Here is a 16,556-nt window from a genome sequence, read left to right as displayed (position 1 = left end):
GCAGAGGGAAATAAATAGGTTTGCTGACCCATTTTACCAGAGCCTCATTCACTCATTGTTTCCTCTGAATGCCTGTCTGTGTTTCTGTGAGAGTTTAGTTAGAGAAAGGGAAAAATAGATACAGATGGATATAAAGAGTTTGCATGAATATATGCAGGTGTCTGTTATTGTAATATACTGTATGTGCAACATACACATGTGTGTCTGCATGCTCATTTTGCATGCACTCATTTTGTGCATGCATGTCTGGGCTGATGTAATGCAGAGGCTTGCTTTGTCCCAACAATACCCTCCTTCAGTTTCTTTGCGGCCTCTAGTAAAGAAGCAGAGCCTTTGTGCATCTGCCAGCCTTCCAGCCCTACCAGCCTGGGTCCTATTGTAAAACTGAGCAAACCGGTCTGCTCAGGCGATGCACTAAAATATAGGGGAGAACACAAGTGCAAGGACAGGGACGGGGTGGGGGGTTGGGGGGGGGGATAGGGAATTGACAGAGGAAAACAGTTTGGGATGGTGGAGGGGATGAGAGATGCATGGCACAGGGAGGAAGACAAAGTTGGAATGACACAGAGGAAAGGAGAAAGATATTGAACCTTCATTGTCTGTATACGCAAACTGGAGTGACTCACTTGATGTTTTCCCTCCATGTCTCCACCCGTTTCCTTCCTAAACACCAAATACCTTTTCATTGTTATTACCCATATTAAAATATTCTCTGCCAATTCTAGAGGTAATTTCACTCTTTACTTTTGTCACCAACCAGAGCTTTCTCTCTACTTTCTGTCATACACGCCATTTCTTGTCTTAAAGCATAAAGTTTATGCTCTTGAGAAGTGAGGTACACCAAATGCCGCTTCCCACTTTCTCCCTGACGCACACACAGAGAAGTGGAGAGGTCGTAGAGACATCTTCCAGTAAAGATTTCGGCTGCCAGGATTTTCTCGCTGCTTCCCAGCAGCCCAGAGCAGTAATGCACGGTCCTCCAATCTCCCTCCCCCAAATATCACCCCTCCTCTCGCACTGCTTGTTGACTCAGCTCCACTAGTCCTGCTATCAATTTACTACCCCTGTCAAAGCAGGAGGCCCAGGCTTACCGTAAAATACCCCCTCTTCTGGTTGACACGGTTGACTGAAAATGGGAGGAATGGAGAAAGAGAAGGAGAGAGAGGGCTTGATTTATTGTTTAACACAGGACTCTTTCCCACTGGAATAAGCATATGAAGTGTCTTGAACGGGGCATTGGCCTCTTTTGAAAACAATATACATCAAAAACTGCAAGTACTGGGAGGCAACTCTACTGCAAAAAGAGCTGTGACAATGAGTGACAGAGTCTGTTTTGGAAAAATACGTCACACCTTACTGAGCGGTATCAGTCTCAATTCAGTGTCATGCATATCCTCTGTTGGCTTGGCTTCTAAGCTGGAAACATACCTGCCCATCAACCCCGCCCTCAGACAGCCACCCTCTCCCTCTCCAGAATGCTTGTCATCACAGTTGGTATGGCAACAAAACTTTTTTCAGTCTGGGAATAGGTATAACTTGTTTGTGATTCATAACCCATTATAAATGCAGTGTCACATAGAATCCACAGTGTTGCAGTGTAATTTGAGACACCAACAAAGAATGCAATAAAATTCATTTTTTTTTCCTTCACTGTTGAGTCTGTTTTTTACCTCCCCGGAGAAGCTTTTAGTGGCTCTAAACAAACCCACTGTAGTCACTAAATTACTGTTACCCTTAAAGAAAATTTTAATATCATTACATGTCCTGCAGCCCTAAACAATGGCACACAATGATTTACCAAAGGTTGGCACTGCTCATTGATGAGCTGTTACTTATTTTATACCATGCCAGCGCACAAAGAGGTATTTATGCAATTTAGGTGCTAATTTACTTCAGACTCTTGTCACATTGGTCTGAAGGTGTGATGTAACAGCAGTGAAGTGGTCTGCTGTTTAGATAGCATATAAACCACACAGTCAAAGGCTATGTGTGTGTATGTGGTGTCTGACATTTCAGTTTATGACCTTGTGTTAAACACATGAGCTGTTGTGCGTAACATCTGTTAATACACACTTAGCGCAAATAGAGGCAAACGGAACCGGAGGCAGTCGACAAAGTTCATGTAGAGACAGAGTTTATTTCTTGGTGTTGAACTTTGTTGGCAACAACTGCAATCTGTGGCGAGCATGTAATAAATTTGTGTTTCCTGCTGTAATATACAACTTCTTCCATGGGCCACAAATTTTAGGCGCTCTATAAAATTACTTACAGGAAGAACCAGGCAAGTATGTTTTAGCTCCTCTCCTCTTTAGTACCTGGTGTTTGGAAACCCCTTGGGAAAGGACATATTAGCTCAGATTATAATTCCCAAAAAACAGTCAGTAAATATTTAACCTTTTTCTTCACATTGTATTCAGAGCCTGAAGCTACATGTAATATTTAACAAAAACATACAAATCTATACACGCATCAACTACAAATTAGTAAATCTGTGATGTATTTCCCTGAAAATGCACATCCTTGTTTCCCCTCTGAACACACTGAAAGAAAGCATTCCACAGTGACCCACTGAACTTTGACCTTCTGGGTGTCCGCTCCCTTTTGTGAGCTTGTTTCCAAAGCAACCAGCTCATAAAGAGTGATGGATGTTTTTTGTCCACCTGTCTGAGTGTGTTTATATCTCAGCCAGTGTCATTGTCACTCTTCACGTCAACCTTCTCTCTCTACTCAGGGAATGTCACTTCTCATTAGATCAACATTGTTAGTGGTCTGCGGTCCAGAGCCTGCCACAAAAACTACATGAACCCTTGCTCTCAGTATTTTGATTTGAGCCTCCAACTTCAGTCTATGGGCTTATGTGCATGCAAGATGCATCTACATTGGTGAATCATCCACCAAGACTCATCAGTCAGGTCACATGAAGGAAGTGGAACAATAAATTTGATCTTTTTCCAGGATTTATGCATGAGGCTCGTGGTGTATTTCATTTGCAGATTTATTGAAAAATATTTGCTTAAAAGGACTGAACTAAAGATGGCACTTTGGAAAATACCAGTAGCTGCTTATAACAGTTTCTGACACAAACAATGATTGAAATAAAAACACATTCCCAAATATAAACCATGGCTTCAGTATTTATTTAATAGTTTCAAACAGACCACACAATATTACAAAATATTAAGTGCTGCATGTCATACAAAAACAGTCAAGCCTTCTGTATGGAGGCCAGTATCAACTTTCAAAAACAAATCTGAAAAAATAGGTATAAATACAAAACAATATATGTACAAATACCAGAAAAATAATGCTCATTGAAAAAACTACAAATTCGGAATTCACATTCACTAACCTACATTGTAAAACAACACACACGCAAACACACCATGACACCCATTTCCCAAGCTGTCAAATACACACACAAACACACAAGTTTTCAAGTTTTGTTAGGACAGGACAGCTTATCTCTGCAGCGTAGAGGGAAAGCCAAAAATACATCAGTATGAAAATCAAATTTCCAAAATGTCTAAAATGCCTCAATAAAAAAAAACAGATAAAAGTCACAGCTGCTCTGACCTCGGGTGCATGTCATTGACATTTAAAAGGGTTGCACCACAACATGTGGGAAAAAAGCATTCATTGGCTTAAAATCTGAACAGTAAAGATATAAATTCCTTATTGTTTCTATTGCTGTTTAATCAACATATTCATTCATTTTAGAACAAGAGGAAAACAACATAACTCCTCTAATTAATTACATCAATTAACCTCGCTTCTAACCAACCTGCAACACAGATGCTGCATAGAATTTCTTTTGGGGATATTTCCTCAGAAATACAATAGTACTTGTATATTACTAAACCAAAAATCATTTAAAATAATCAATGAAAATCAGATATTACACTCACATCAAAAGAGGAGCAACTGGATCCGAAACAAAGCTGCCAAACCAACAAAAGAGAGTGATTCTCTTGTTCAGTCAGAGATTATACAGTATGTGTTCACTAAGCACCCATTATTAGTCATTAACTCTGAGTCCTGAATCAACTGTCAGAACCTGCACGTTTCATCACGCAATGCAGCGCCAAACAGGTACAAGGCCTGACGTAAAGCTTAAGGCAAGTGAGAGCAAACCTGATCAGACAGAGAGGCATGAGCACCTTCAAAATCGGTTGTATGACGTAATAACTACGCTCAGACTGCACACTATTCATATTGTAAAGATGTAAACACTTGTGTATCTACAATGATGGGCTTCACAGCTTAATTTGGTCAGTGGTGAAGATACTAGGACACTTAAAAACACACCCTGTGTACAGTTCTTAATGGCTTTAGCTGACTCTTATCCAGTGATTGAATCCTGTGAAGCTGCATGGCAGTTAAAGCTGGCATAATACAAGGCTGCCCCCTACGGGCCAAAGAGTGGCACAAACATTTAGACTTTGGAAACAAGGAAGACAAAATTCCTGAGTTGTCACACTGTAAACACAGTCCGATACCCAAATGCATCTCTTTTTTTTTTTTTTGCTGGTGATGTGATATGCATAATAACTCCTGCATTTGTATGAGATTGCTTTTTTTTTTTTTTTTTAAATCTCAGCTAAATCTGCAGCTGAAAATGTGACAGAAACTCCAAAACAATCCCCAGTTTATAAACTGTTTCCTACTGGTTGAGGAGTACACACATCACTATTAATCTAAGCCCCACACCTCCCTCCCAGTTTGATAATTTTACATCAATATGTACAAATTTGATTTTTTACCTTATTAAAATAAACACAAGGGGGTGAAATCCTCCTTTGGAATTACTAACATTAAAACAGGCATGGCAAAAACAAAGAGTGATGGCTTCATAGTGTAATATTTCCTACCCCGAGAAGGCATTCAGTTAAATACCCCCCTCCCTCCTCCCTAAATTTCCTTTCCCCTCCTTCATCTATACCTCAGCTCTTCAACAGATCTCCAAGATCGTAAGTATCGAAGAAATCTGACACTCCCTCGCTGTCCTCCAGGCTCCAGAGGTAATCGTCGTGGTCTAAGGGTGGAGAGAAACTGACAAATGGGGTGTTAGGGTCTGCGGTGAAGGAGGTGCCAGGGAGTTGGTCCTCGGTCATCTGGAGCAGGCTGGGGGGCAAACCCAACAGACCCTCGACATCCAGCAGAGAGGAACTGGACGCTGCAACGGAGGAGGTGACTGGAGCTGCTGCAGACAGGTTGGCTGTGTTTAAGAGAGGAACAGTACAGGAAAGAGGTGGGTGGGGGGTGAATTTGATGTGTTTGAGTGTGAGTAATAACTGCAGAACAGAGCACGATAAAAATCTTTAGCTCATGTGCTTCTAACAGCCTCTTGAGGATCTAATATACCACCATAAGCTCAAAACGTATCTTTAGCTTCATTTTCATCCTATCATTTTATTTCATTTCATTTCATTTTATCTTGACCTTTGACTGCACTTCATTATTTTATTGCTTTTATTTCTTCTCATAATTTTAGTATTGAGTTTTTTAAATCATATCTTACGTATATCAAATGTGCAAAATAGATTAAGTTTAGCTGATTTATTGATTGAGAAATTGTGTTTTGTACATTTTTTACATTTTCTGTTTGAGTGTATACTTATCAAGCAAATACCTCAAATAGGAGAAGAGCTGTACATGACTAGTACATAGGTACAATCAAGGCTTTACACATTATACTATAACAAAGGATATTGTGATTGTATAATTCTGATACAAATAGTAATAAGTAGTTATACTATAATCATGTAATTGATGGATTGGGGCTTCAGTTTGATTAAACTTAACACTGGTTAATTTATTTTCTCTAAACCTGTGTGTGTTATAGTGTATCCAATGTTGCATGTATGCTATACTGTATCTTAAAGCTGCAACTATTAGTTGGTTAATCTATTTTGTTAATTGATGAATTGTTTAAGTAGCTTTTCAAGCAGAAATGCCAACTATCTGATTTTGAAATGTGAGAATTTGCTGCTTTTCTTTGCCTTACATCATAGTAAATTAAATATTTTGGGGTTTTGGACTGTTGGTTGGACGTTTGATGATGTCACATTTAATTCTAGCATATTGTGATGGGAATTCTTCACTGTTTTCTAATGATTTACAGACCAAATGATTAATAATAAAAATAATCTGCAGATTAATCGATAAAGAAAATAATAGTTAGCTGCAGACCTTCTCTAGCTATACTGTATATATGTGAAATGTGTAGATGTTGCATCGTGTATTGTCATTGTCAGTATGTAATTGTAAGTTGTTAAAAGTAGTGCTGATTTGTATGATCACTATGATCACTAATAAAGTCAGAATCCCGCTGTGCTGTATATAACCCCGCAGAAAACCCAGCTTACATTCAGCAGGCTCCTCTTTGATGCTATAGCTTGGTGGTGCCATTGGGGCTACAGTTGGAGGGCAGAGGGGTTGAGGGAACTCCTTTTTAGGTGTGACAACACTTTTAACGGGACTGGCATCTTCAAGACCCTCCTCTGGACACAGGTAGACTTCAATGGGGCCATTCTTACTCTTCAGATAGATCTGTAATGATCCTTGCTGTAAAGAGAAAGAGCAATCAGTGTTAGTTTTATAGAGAAAACTGATTAAATTGCATTTTTGTATATGTCTGTACAATATAATACTTTAAAGCATTTGTGAAGCATCTCATCTATCTGACAGAAGCGCTGACACATAATAAAAATTTACATGTAAGTGCAGTGGTGAGAAGGAGGAAACAGAACATGTTAAGTAACACAAAGATGTGCTCTCACCCCTGCCGTGTCTGGCACCTCCAGCTTGGTCTCAGCAGGAGCCTTGACAGCAATGACTGTCTGGTCTCGGAGACTGCCAATGGATCGGATGTCTTGGTATGTCACGTAGCCCAACGTACAGTGTGGAGTCAAGGGTAACAACAGTTGAAACGAAGCGGATGGATATTTGCAGGAATACAGATATTGAAACACAGAGGACTATCAGGGAAGAATGCAGATAAACACGCAGCTGCATGTAAAGGATATCTCTGATTGTCTTTATATTCAGTGAGCTGTTTGAGCTGTGTGGTGCTGGAGTGGATCAGTTCATCCAGAGATCTCTCTGCCTTCTCCAGATCTCCAAGCTCTTTCCTGAGGGCGCGTGCCTTCTCTCCTCCACCTGCGCCACCCTCAAACACATCTCCTACCCTGCAAACACAAGAACAAACACATAAACAATTATAAGCGGGGTGGTCTGACTGTACTCAAACTGAAAATCTTCACAACTCAAGGTCATATCATGTTATGATTGTGTCAGAGAGGTGTTGATTGAATTTAGTCTTTATGATTTATTGTTTTTATCTGTTCCATTTTCATCTGTGGTAAACTCTGACCTCTGATCATGATCTAATCAGATTACAGGGCCTAATGCAAAGTGCTGTTAGTTGAAGCTAACCTTTATTACAAAACAAATCAATGCTTGTGCTGAATCCCCAAAGGCAAAAATCAACATCAGGAGTAAATGACACTCATTCAGAGAAGGAGCTTGCAATAACAGAAATGTTGATCTAATACAATGACGCATGAATAAACGATTTAAAGGGCCAGAATATAAGATTTAGGGGGATCTATTGGCAGAAATGGGACATAATATTCATAAGTATGTTTTCATTAGTGTATAATCACCTGAAACTAAGAACTGTTGTGTTTTTGTTACCTCAGAATGAGCTCTTTATATCTACATAAGAAATGGGTCCTCTTCCATGGAGCCCACCATATTTCTACAGTAGCCCAGAATGGACAAACCAAACACTGGCTCTAGAGAGGGCCTTTCAAGTTTTTACCAGTTTTGTGGCCACCATAGATTCTCTTAACCACTTGAAAAGGGAGAATGAGGACAATTTGGTTGCAATCTGCAACCTCACCGCTAGATGCCACTAAATCTTACGCATTGGTCCTTTAAGTTTCAGTTTTACCTTAACACCATTACCATTCCTAATAATTAATCTCCCTCTTCTGTATTTGTACTCACAACCACTGGATGTTGTTCTTGGACTTCTTTCGGATTAGCTGGACTCCCTCCAGGACGTTGGTGATGTCATAGATGCGTCTCTTTTGGACCTCCAGAACCTCAGTGGCCCAGTTTAGGTCAAGAACTCCATCAGGAGACTCGGCAATCAGGCCCACAAATTTCTTGGTGAGCAGGCCCAAGGAAGTGTCATACCTCGTCCGCTCACCTGGAGACTTTGGAGCTGAGAGAAAAAATGTACAGACAAACGCAGACGAGAGGAGAACAATTAGAGATAAAAGACAGTTATACACACAGACACCTACACTAGTCTTGGTGCACCTTCAGTATCCACCTTTAAAACCCATGACATCTATTTATATTCTGATCCATGGCCATGTACTCACTCCTTGGACTTGGTATCCTTGCTGCAATGCTGCTTTTGCCTTTTGGTGTGCGGAAGTCTGGGAGGTAAAGAGGGTCCTCTAGGTCCAGCTTCCTTTTGGCCTATAGAGAAAAGAGTTCATGTATCTTAGGTAAAAATGTAAGAACAAAAACATGAAAAAATATTAGAACAACCAGGGTGTTTCTAATGGTTGCAGTGTTTACACTGACCTAACCATTCTGTCATCATAACAGTATGAATAATATTCCTCATGCCAATTCCCTCCCAGTCTATGGTCTGCTGGAAACAATCTTTTATATCACCTGCTTAACAAATCCCATTGACTTTAAATAATGGCAAGTTGAGAGTTAAATCATGAGAATAAAGTGAGTACCCCATTCACCGAACTGTGACATCAATGCTGGCAAAAGTGCTAAATAGGGGGTTGTTGAAAAGTGCCGTATCGTAAATGTGCCAACAGCCCTCAAGTGCAGGAACAAAACACCCCCCTCACACTTTCCCAAGCACTTCAAGAGGGGCTGATCTTGTGTGTGTGTGTGTGTGTGTGTGTGTGTGTGTGTGTGTGTGTGTGTGGGCGGATAGGGAGGGGGCTGATTGCCTCTCAAACCACTGCCTGCAAAACACCAGGAAATCCCTGGAATCACTCAATGACCTCTCCTCCCCCTCTCAAGCCTTCCTATTTGTCTCTCTGCTTCTTTCTTTTACTTTAATACACAGACTCTAAGTCTCCACACAAACATATGATTAACTATAACTACAATGCATCACAACCTCAAACACACACACATACACACACAACCTTTGGATCCCAATAAAAACTCGGTATCCTCATGTGACCATTACTCTTTCCAGTGACCTACATAGACGCAATGTCACCAAAGTGAAAGTCACACGAGGATTGAGAAATGACCAACTGTCTGAGAACTCTTGCACAAGAAAGATGGGAGTGACAATTTTTAGGCAACCTAAAAAAAGCGGAATTCTTGTCAGTCAATCGTTAACTCCCACAAATATTCACCGTGGACGATAAAGTTTGCAGTCAGTCTGTAATCATTCATTTTATTATGCGGTGCGGCCACGCAAAAAACACACTGGTAACTGAGCTAACGGGGCGTGGGATTTCAGTTAGACACATCTGAGGCTGCTGGGTAGTTTGCAGCATATGGTTAGTGACTTCACTTTTTTGTATTCTGCTTTCTTTCATATCCTTTTTATAAATACTGGGAAATAGTAATCCCTTCTTGTCATCACAGTGCACAAGAAGCTAGTAAGCTAATTGGTTTAGGCAACTGACTGTTTCAGAGATGGGAAAAGTGGTGAATTGACTCAACCATGTGTGAATATGCCTGTGTGAGTGTGGGGAAACTGAAAGCTGCCATTGTCCCAGCGTGCTCTCTGACATGTCCACCTGTTGACTAGCGACATCTGGAGCAGCACAGCAAGTGTTTGAGCTGTTGGCAGTTTTTAATCCCTACAGCATACAGACAGGCATGCAGAAACATCAGCAGGGCACACGGGACAAGTCAGTGACCGTGACTTCTGGACAATATGGTGGCTGTTAACATTCACTAAAGGGAAACTTTGTGATTTTTCAACCTGGACCCTTTTTTACCATCATTTTGTGCCTAAGTGACTATTAGACACTTAAAATAACAATCTGAGCCAGTCAGTGGCAAAAACAAGCACTTTTAGTGGATGCACATTGACGGGGTGCAATTGCCCCAAAGGATTACATTGCAGCCTGTTTCACAGCTGCTGACTAAAGCACTCTTGCTCAATACTGGACTAATTTCAAGAACTGTTGTCCCCATTAGTCACTTAGACACAAAATGATGGGAAAATAGGGTCCAGCTTGAAAAATCGTAAAGTTTCCCTTTAAGACCCCATGGGTCACAAGAAAGATGTAGATGATACTGGTCCTCTGGTTTGTCAACAAGTAGTGACAGGGTTAGCTTAAACAGAGAGAGGAAGATTCTGGTTTTACTTGATTGTCCATTGCATACTGCGCCAGCACAAATATGAAAACAAGACACTGTAAGAGTTCAAGAGTCTGCAGTCATGTTAGCAGCTGTTAGGCTGTACTTGGGTGTCACACGAAAAGTCAGGAAATCATCAAAGTGATTCCAATTCATCCTGTGGCGGATATGAAGGTCTGCACCAAATGTCATGACGATCTAGCTAATAGTTGTTCAGATGATTTATTCAAAACCACAAATGTCAACCTCATGGTGCAAGTAGGTACAATGTTCGGGAACAATGAACGTTTGTACAAAATTTCACAGCAATACATCAAATAGTTGTTGAGATATTTCAGTCATATTGTCATCCATAAAGCACCCTTCACGTAACATAAGTTGAGGGTTTCATGGCCTAAACGTGAAGCTCAAACTGCACTATGTCTACATTTTTCAGGTCGGCAGGTTTGCACTTTTTAAGTCAAAGCCACAGGCTTCGTGACATTTTGAAAGAGGGGAATCAACGGTTTCACCCTGCAGCTGTATGGGTTAGGGTGGGGGTTTGGGTGCTCCCTTTTGTGCATGAGGGATTTCTCTGGTGAGTCAGCTACATTACGCAAACACCATTTTCACCAGTAGAAACAGTTTGTCTTTCTTTCGCTTGCTTTCCATGGTGAGAATAGTGCAATTATGAAGAATGGTAACAGTTAAGCTCAACAGCCACGTTGTCATATCAGGACACACAAAACATCCTGAAACACTAAATCAGACCGTTTGGATCAGGCTTAGACAAAAAGCTGGGTATTGTGTGTACTATAATTATTATAGTGAGGAAATGTTGTGTCATTTCCAAATGTCATTTAGAAATAAATTCCCAGATACTCTGCAGTAAGTCACTATTTAGGCCGATTGCTGTGACAGGAAATAAGGAAGGCCTGAGCCAACTATACACATAGCTCTTTATCTCCTAAACTCGCAGTATCACACCACTCGCGTTTGCTGTAACCTCACCCTGCCTGCCCAGTTACACCCAAGAGCTGCACGTGGCTCTTTTGGTTTGCTTTGCATTCTTTACCCAATTCCCGCCGTCCCTGTCACTGTGGTGAAATCTCCACAGTGCTGTTTCACACACAAAGTCATAGTCACGTGAAGGACTTCTACAGCCAGGCCTCTCCTTAAACCAACAAACCTTGTCTGTCAGGCTGCATGGGACTCAGATTCCATCCAAGCCGAGGGCAAGTTACAGTACGCCCGCAAATATCTACTCCTTTGTACACAAACCCCTCTGTACCACACCTCTGGGTAGTCAAAGGAAAACAAAAAACTGCATTGCTGATGAGACTGATAGAACGTGTCTCTCAAGAGGTAAAAGAGGAGGGTGGATCTGCCCATTTGGGGTTGGTGGTGAAGAGGGGGGAGCAGGCTGCTTTGAAATGCAAAACTCCCCCTATTGAGGAAATTATACTCTGGGGTCAGCTCTGGCCTGAGGCTGGGGTAAAGCAAGGTGAATGAGAGGGAGTAATGTGGAGCGATTTTGAGCTAGTGCATACAGTTGGCGACGTGGCTAGTGTCACACCCAAGCGGCATCAGCGTCTGAATGGGGGCTCACCACAGGGGCTCCCAGGACGGAACAAGAGGAAAACTCGGGTTATGACAAAGCTCATAGAGGAGGTTTGAGTTCCTACCAAGCTGATATCAGCGCTCGTGCAGTTTTGGCAGATTGTGCACATTCCATGAAAATCACGGAACGCGCACATGTGACATAAGCAGGGAATGAGTAGAACATTGTTTCTGGTCAACATTATGCAGATGCGGCCTGGCTCCAAGTGCCATTCGGTTGTAGTAAATGCTGTATCCGAAACAGACAAATTCATTCATCAGCAGTGTCGTAGAGTGTTGATGACGAGGTTTAATTTGAAAGTAGCTGTCACAAGGAGAAAGGACTGCCCCTGGACTTTGGAGGGAGGGAGACCGAAGTCCTGTGACACATTTACATTACTATAAACCCAAAAGGAAACAGTGACACAACATTATCAACAGTTTACACACCCTGGTTAGAACTCACATGCCAATCACTGATACATTGCCTTTTACTACAGTTGGCGTGGGCATCGCTGCAGCTCATGTCAAACATTAACTTTTTTTCATAGTGTTTAGAAAAGCATATGACCAATGAGTAAGCTTTGGAGTGTGGGGTCATGTATGACAGCTGTTTAGCAGTTTAGCTTTTTAGCTTGCTATGGTTTCTAAGCTGAGCCAACCATCGTATCAGTCATAAAGAGAGTGGTTATTATGTTGTTAAGGTCAAAGGAAATGAGCTTTACATTAAGTGTTTCCTGTTGGTTGGTTTGTTCTGGAGACGCAAAATCCAGAGTCAAGCTGCTGTGTCAGCAAGCGCATGAAGAAGTCATCATCATGAGATGCATTGAAATAACGTTGCATACTTGCCATCCTCAGTCATGACAGCAATGTAAACTACAAGATAAATAGTGTAGCATTATGCCCTGATTCAGTCAGACATACTACTACTTATTTACTTATATTTTTCCCTTTAAATATGATCATAACAATGACATACTTATGTCTTGTGTTACATCACCCTGCTGAAACACATCTCTTTATTTGAAAATAAACTAAATGACTAACCATTCTTGAATGATGTCTTTTATAGTATGTAAAGACACAGGAATAATTAATGTTTGAATCAAAGACTGAAAATTTGTTCAGGTTTCATAGAAAACTGTGAATTTGTTTTTACCACGTGTCCACAGCTGCCATAGTGATACTCTGTGGCTGAAAAAATGAATCTCACCTTCCTTTCTGTGCATTTAAATGTTTGTATCCAGGAAACCTGATTTGTAAGAAATGTCTTCGTATGTGGAACCTGACCCTGAATGACTCAACTTTTTAAAGATTCAGGTTTGTGTCAGAGACCACGAAGCTGCCAGAAAAAAGGCCTTGAAAACCCCTCAACAACCCCACGTTTTACATGAAATATAACTGATGCGGCGCGTTGAGAAGGGTCATTCAAGGATTTAAGAAAAAAACCCCTAAAAAACGTCAAGGAGAAGTGGTGAAAACTGTGAGATTATCACCTGATATTTCTAGTGAAATTGTATTCAAATGGCACTACTAGACCTGTTATTCTGATCTCATTAACTCCTCATGTTTTATTAGTTACTACAATGTTTCAGGACAATTGTTTGTAAAACTTTCAGAAAAACATTTCCCCTTAGTATTTAAAGTTTACCTGAAATGTGCTGAAATGTGCTGAGGAAGTTTCATAATCATTGGACTCTGGGACTTTTGAAACCTGCTCTATAATTTCAAAAGGGCATCACTATTTGCCATATTAATTGATTCATTTTGGTTATATCAACTATTTTTTGTGTTTTTCTGGCTTTTTTTTAAATTCATTTAAAAACGGAAGTTAACGCTGTCACAACAAATCCAATCATGAACAGTATGTACAGCAGGGAGCAAGAGTAGACCTTATCAGTGTGAAAACACACTCAGCATATTGCCTCCTTATCAGGAACTTGTCACTATCTCCTGATGATAGCATTTGCTGAATATTAATAATAATAAAACCCTATCAGCATCAGATCCTACACTCTATGTTGCTCTCAGCCAGTTATTGGCAATCTATGTCACACAATATGGTCTCAATGCTTAATTAAAAGGGAAAAAAAAAAACACATTTTCAAATCAGCAAACATGTGACACAGACAAATCCAAGAACATTACATAGACTTGAATTGTAATGAAGCTCACCTTGGCATATGATAAGCCAGGTGGTAGCCTATTTCACACTTATGTCCAACTAATCCTCTTGTAGGGCCTATTAGTGAATACAGGCCCAAGGGCAAGGGGTTAACATGAGATTTGAAGACCCTGTGCCCACTCTAACCCCTAACCCCTTTAGCCTTACTGCAATTCACTAAATCTAGAAGAACTGCAAGGCTGACTGGCTGTTAAGGAAGAAGACAGCAACATAACAAACAACAGCAGGTGTGGAGCACTAACACTAACACTGCTGACTGCGATGCAATCCTCTCAGATCATCAAGCTTTTCAAATAATCTTTCAGCAATAGGAAGCGGACTGTTTATACATGGAGTAAAGCTCACATCACATATTCTTCTTACATAAATAAATCATACAGCTGATCCCCCCCCCATGAATGATGTTTTTCAGTGTCTTCCACTATCAGCTCTCGAGAAAACACACCAGTCGTCCGGTTATGACCTCTGACCTCCACCTCCTTCCTACAGTGACATGAACAGGTTACACAGGTCCTCTATTGCCTTAACGACAGGTGCAGTTGGAGCAGCTGTCATACAGGTGTGATCACAAAAAAAGCTGTCCAAATACAAAAGTGAACGACAGCTCGGGAACATTTCTTGTCAAATTAGAGGTAACAGATTGTTGAGCGAGCAGCTGAGCTACTCCCAAAATGATCCCATTTTTAGTTCCCACAATAGTTAAGCCGTGTTTACATTAGTGTCTTCCATCAGGCTGATCATCCGCCTGGCATTGTTTGATTGCCACTGCTATCTCCCACTGCTGCGGGGGCCACTCATCCTTCCTTTTCACAAGAGAGGGGCCCCAAACACTCTCCAAACACTACCAATAGCCCTCACCCCTCCCCTCCACTTCCCTAAAGCCACCAAACCCACAGCGTCTGGTCTATAGCTACAGCTGGACTGCCTGAAAAGATGTCACACAACTTAACATGGCAGGCAAAGGGAGGACACCATTCATATTCTCTATGTCCTGCAGCAGTCACAGTCCCTCCTCTGTGGCTTATCACGTCAGAACATATTTGAATGTGACCTAAATGTTGCTAAAACATGCATACCAGTGTAAATCAAGCATTATTCCGCCTACACACAGACACACGACACACTGTACTGGACACTGAAGCGCTTATTAAATATTCAAAATGTGTGTATTTGTAGTGCAGGCTTAGTGTGTGTTTGATTCTTTACCGGCAGTCGCCCAGAGGATGATCTGATGGGTTTAGCCTCTGGTCCGTGGGGGGTTGAATACAGGCTGTTGGCTCTTTGTTCGGCCGCGGCTGTGTTGCAGATCTGGGTGAAATACCCGACCGGTACCGTGCTCATCGGAGGGCTGGACAGTCCGGTGCTGAAGAACTCGGTTTTTACCGCTCCGGTGGACAAAACCTTCATCTTCTGTTGAGAGCAAGGAAGCCCCGCTGCTGCCCGACCCGATGCCGGAGAGACGCCTTTAGGCATTCGCATCATTTTCCAGAAAAAAACCAAATAAAAGGAAGTGCAAGGGGAGACGTGGTGTGCTGAGAGCTAAGCACACAGATTAATACTCTGCAAAATTATATTAGCAAGCCGCTGCCGCAGGTTTTCTATTAAATATGTCTACCCTTGTAATATAATAACAAAGGAGCAAAGAGCGACTCATACAGCTGAAATCAGCCGATTAAATACAAAATGCATGAGTTAAACATGCAAAAAAAGCCAGTTTCCTATCAATATATACTCAATTAATCCAGCTGACTGGTCGTTGTTGATATCCTTTGTCCGATGACAAAGTGTTGATGAATCTTGCCCTACAAGTTATAAAGCATTACTCCCTAAATAAATAAACAATTTGAAACATCCAGTATCTTAAAGTCCAATACAAGAAGGCTACCAGGTCTCATAAAGATCGGGTTCCAGCTTGAGATTTACAACTTATTGTGGCTCCTTCTGATGCGGATTCCGACCCGGTCTGTGACTCCTGTCCGTCCACCTCAGAGCTCCGCTCTCCATACAAGAGGACAAGAGCTGGGAAAGAACAGCTTTTTTTTTAGCGCCAAACTTCGTCCCGCGAAATTTAGATCTCCCGCGGTTAGAACTCGCCTCTGATTGGCTCACGGCACGTTCGGCTTGTCATATTTGCATAAAACAGTTGTACGCGGATGGGGCCGGTCTTCTTAAAGGGACAGTAGCCTAATTTTGGGACACAATGTTCTTTTATTGCCAAGCTGGAATCGAAAACAATGACCACTTATTATTTGGGATTTGAATCACGAAGAGCTGTCCAGTTAATACAATAAATATATGTAATCAGAGAGTTGTAACTTTATTGTTACTATACTGTTTGTTGTCATTACAGCTCATGATATGCACAATAGTCAAATGTGACCCATATCTTGCATCATAAAGTAACACCCTAAGCTTGGGTGTGGAC

At 41.3% G+C, this 16,556-nt stretch overlaps 1 protein-coding gene across 1 annotated transcript; it reads right to left on the bottom strand.

Moving 5' to 3' along the window:
• Window positions 1–3,116: 3,116 nt before the first annotated feature.
• e2f2 (E2F transcription factor 2) lies at window positions 3,117–16,173 on the bottom strand. The gene is made up of 7 exons (XM_067614533.1): window positions 15,338–16,173; window positions 8,394–8,493; window positions 8,011–8,230; window positions 7,026–7,187; window positions 6,780–6,894; window positions 6,366–6,564; window positions 3,117–5,215 (listed from the first exon to the last, which is right to left on the bottom strand). Exons 1-7 carry the CDS (start codon window positions 15,611–15,613, stop codon window positions 4,941–4,943), a joined length of 1,347 nt encoding a protein of 448 aa, XP_067470634.1. The 5' UTR covers window positions 15,614–16,173; the 3' UTR covers window positions 3,117–4,940.
• Window positions 16,174–16,556: the final 383 nt, after the last annotated feature.

Source organism: Thunnus thynnus, chromosome 16 (assembly GCF_963924715.1).
Source record: "Thunnus thynnus chromosome 16, fThuThy2.1, whole genome shotgun sequence".
NCBI lineage: Eukaryota > Metazoa > Chordata > Actinopteri > Scombriformes > Scombridae > Thunnus > Thunnus thynnus.
Note: the sequence above shows the minus strand (reverse complement) of the source record. Positions and strands in the feature narration are given on the sequence as shown.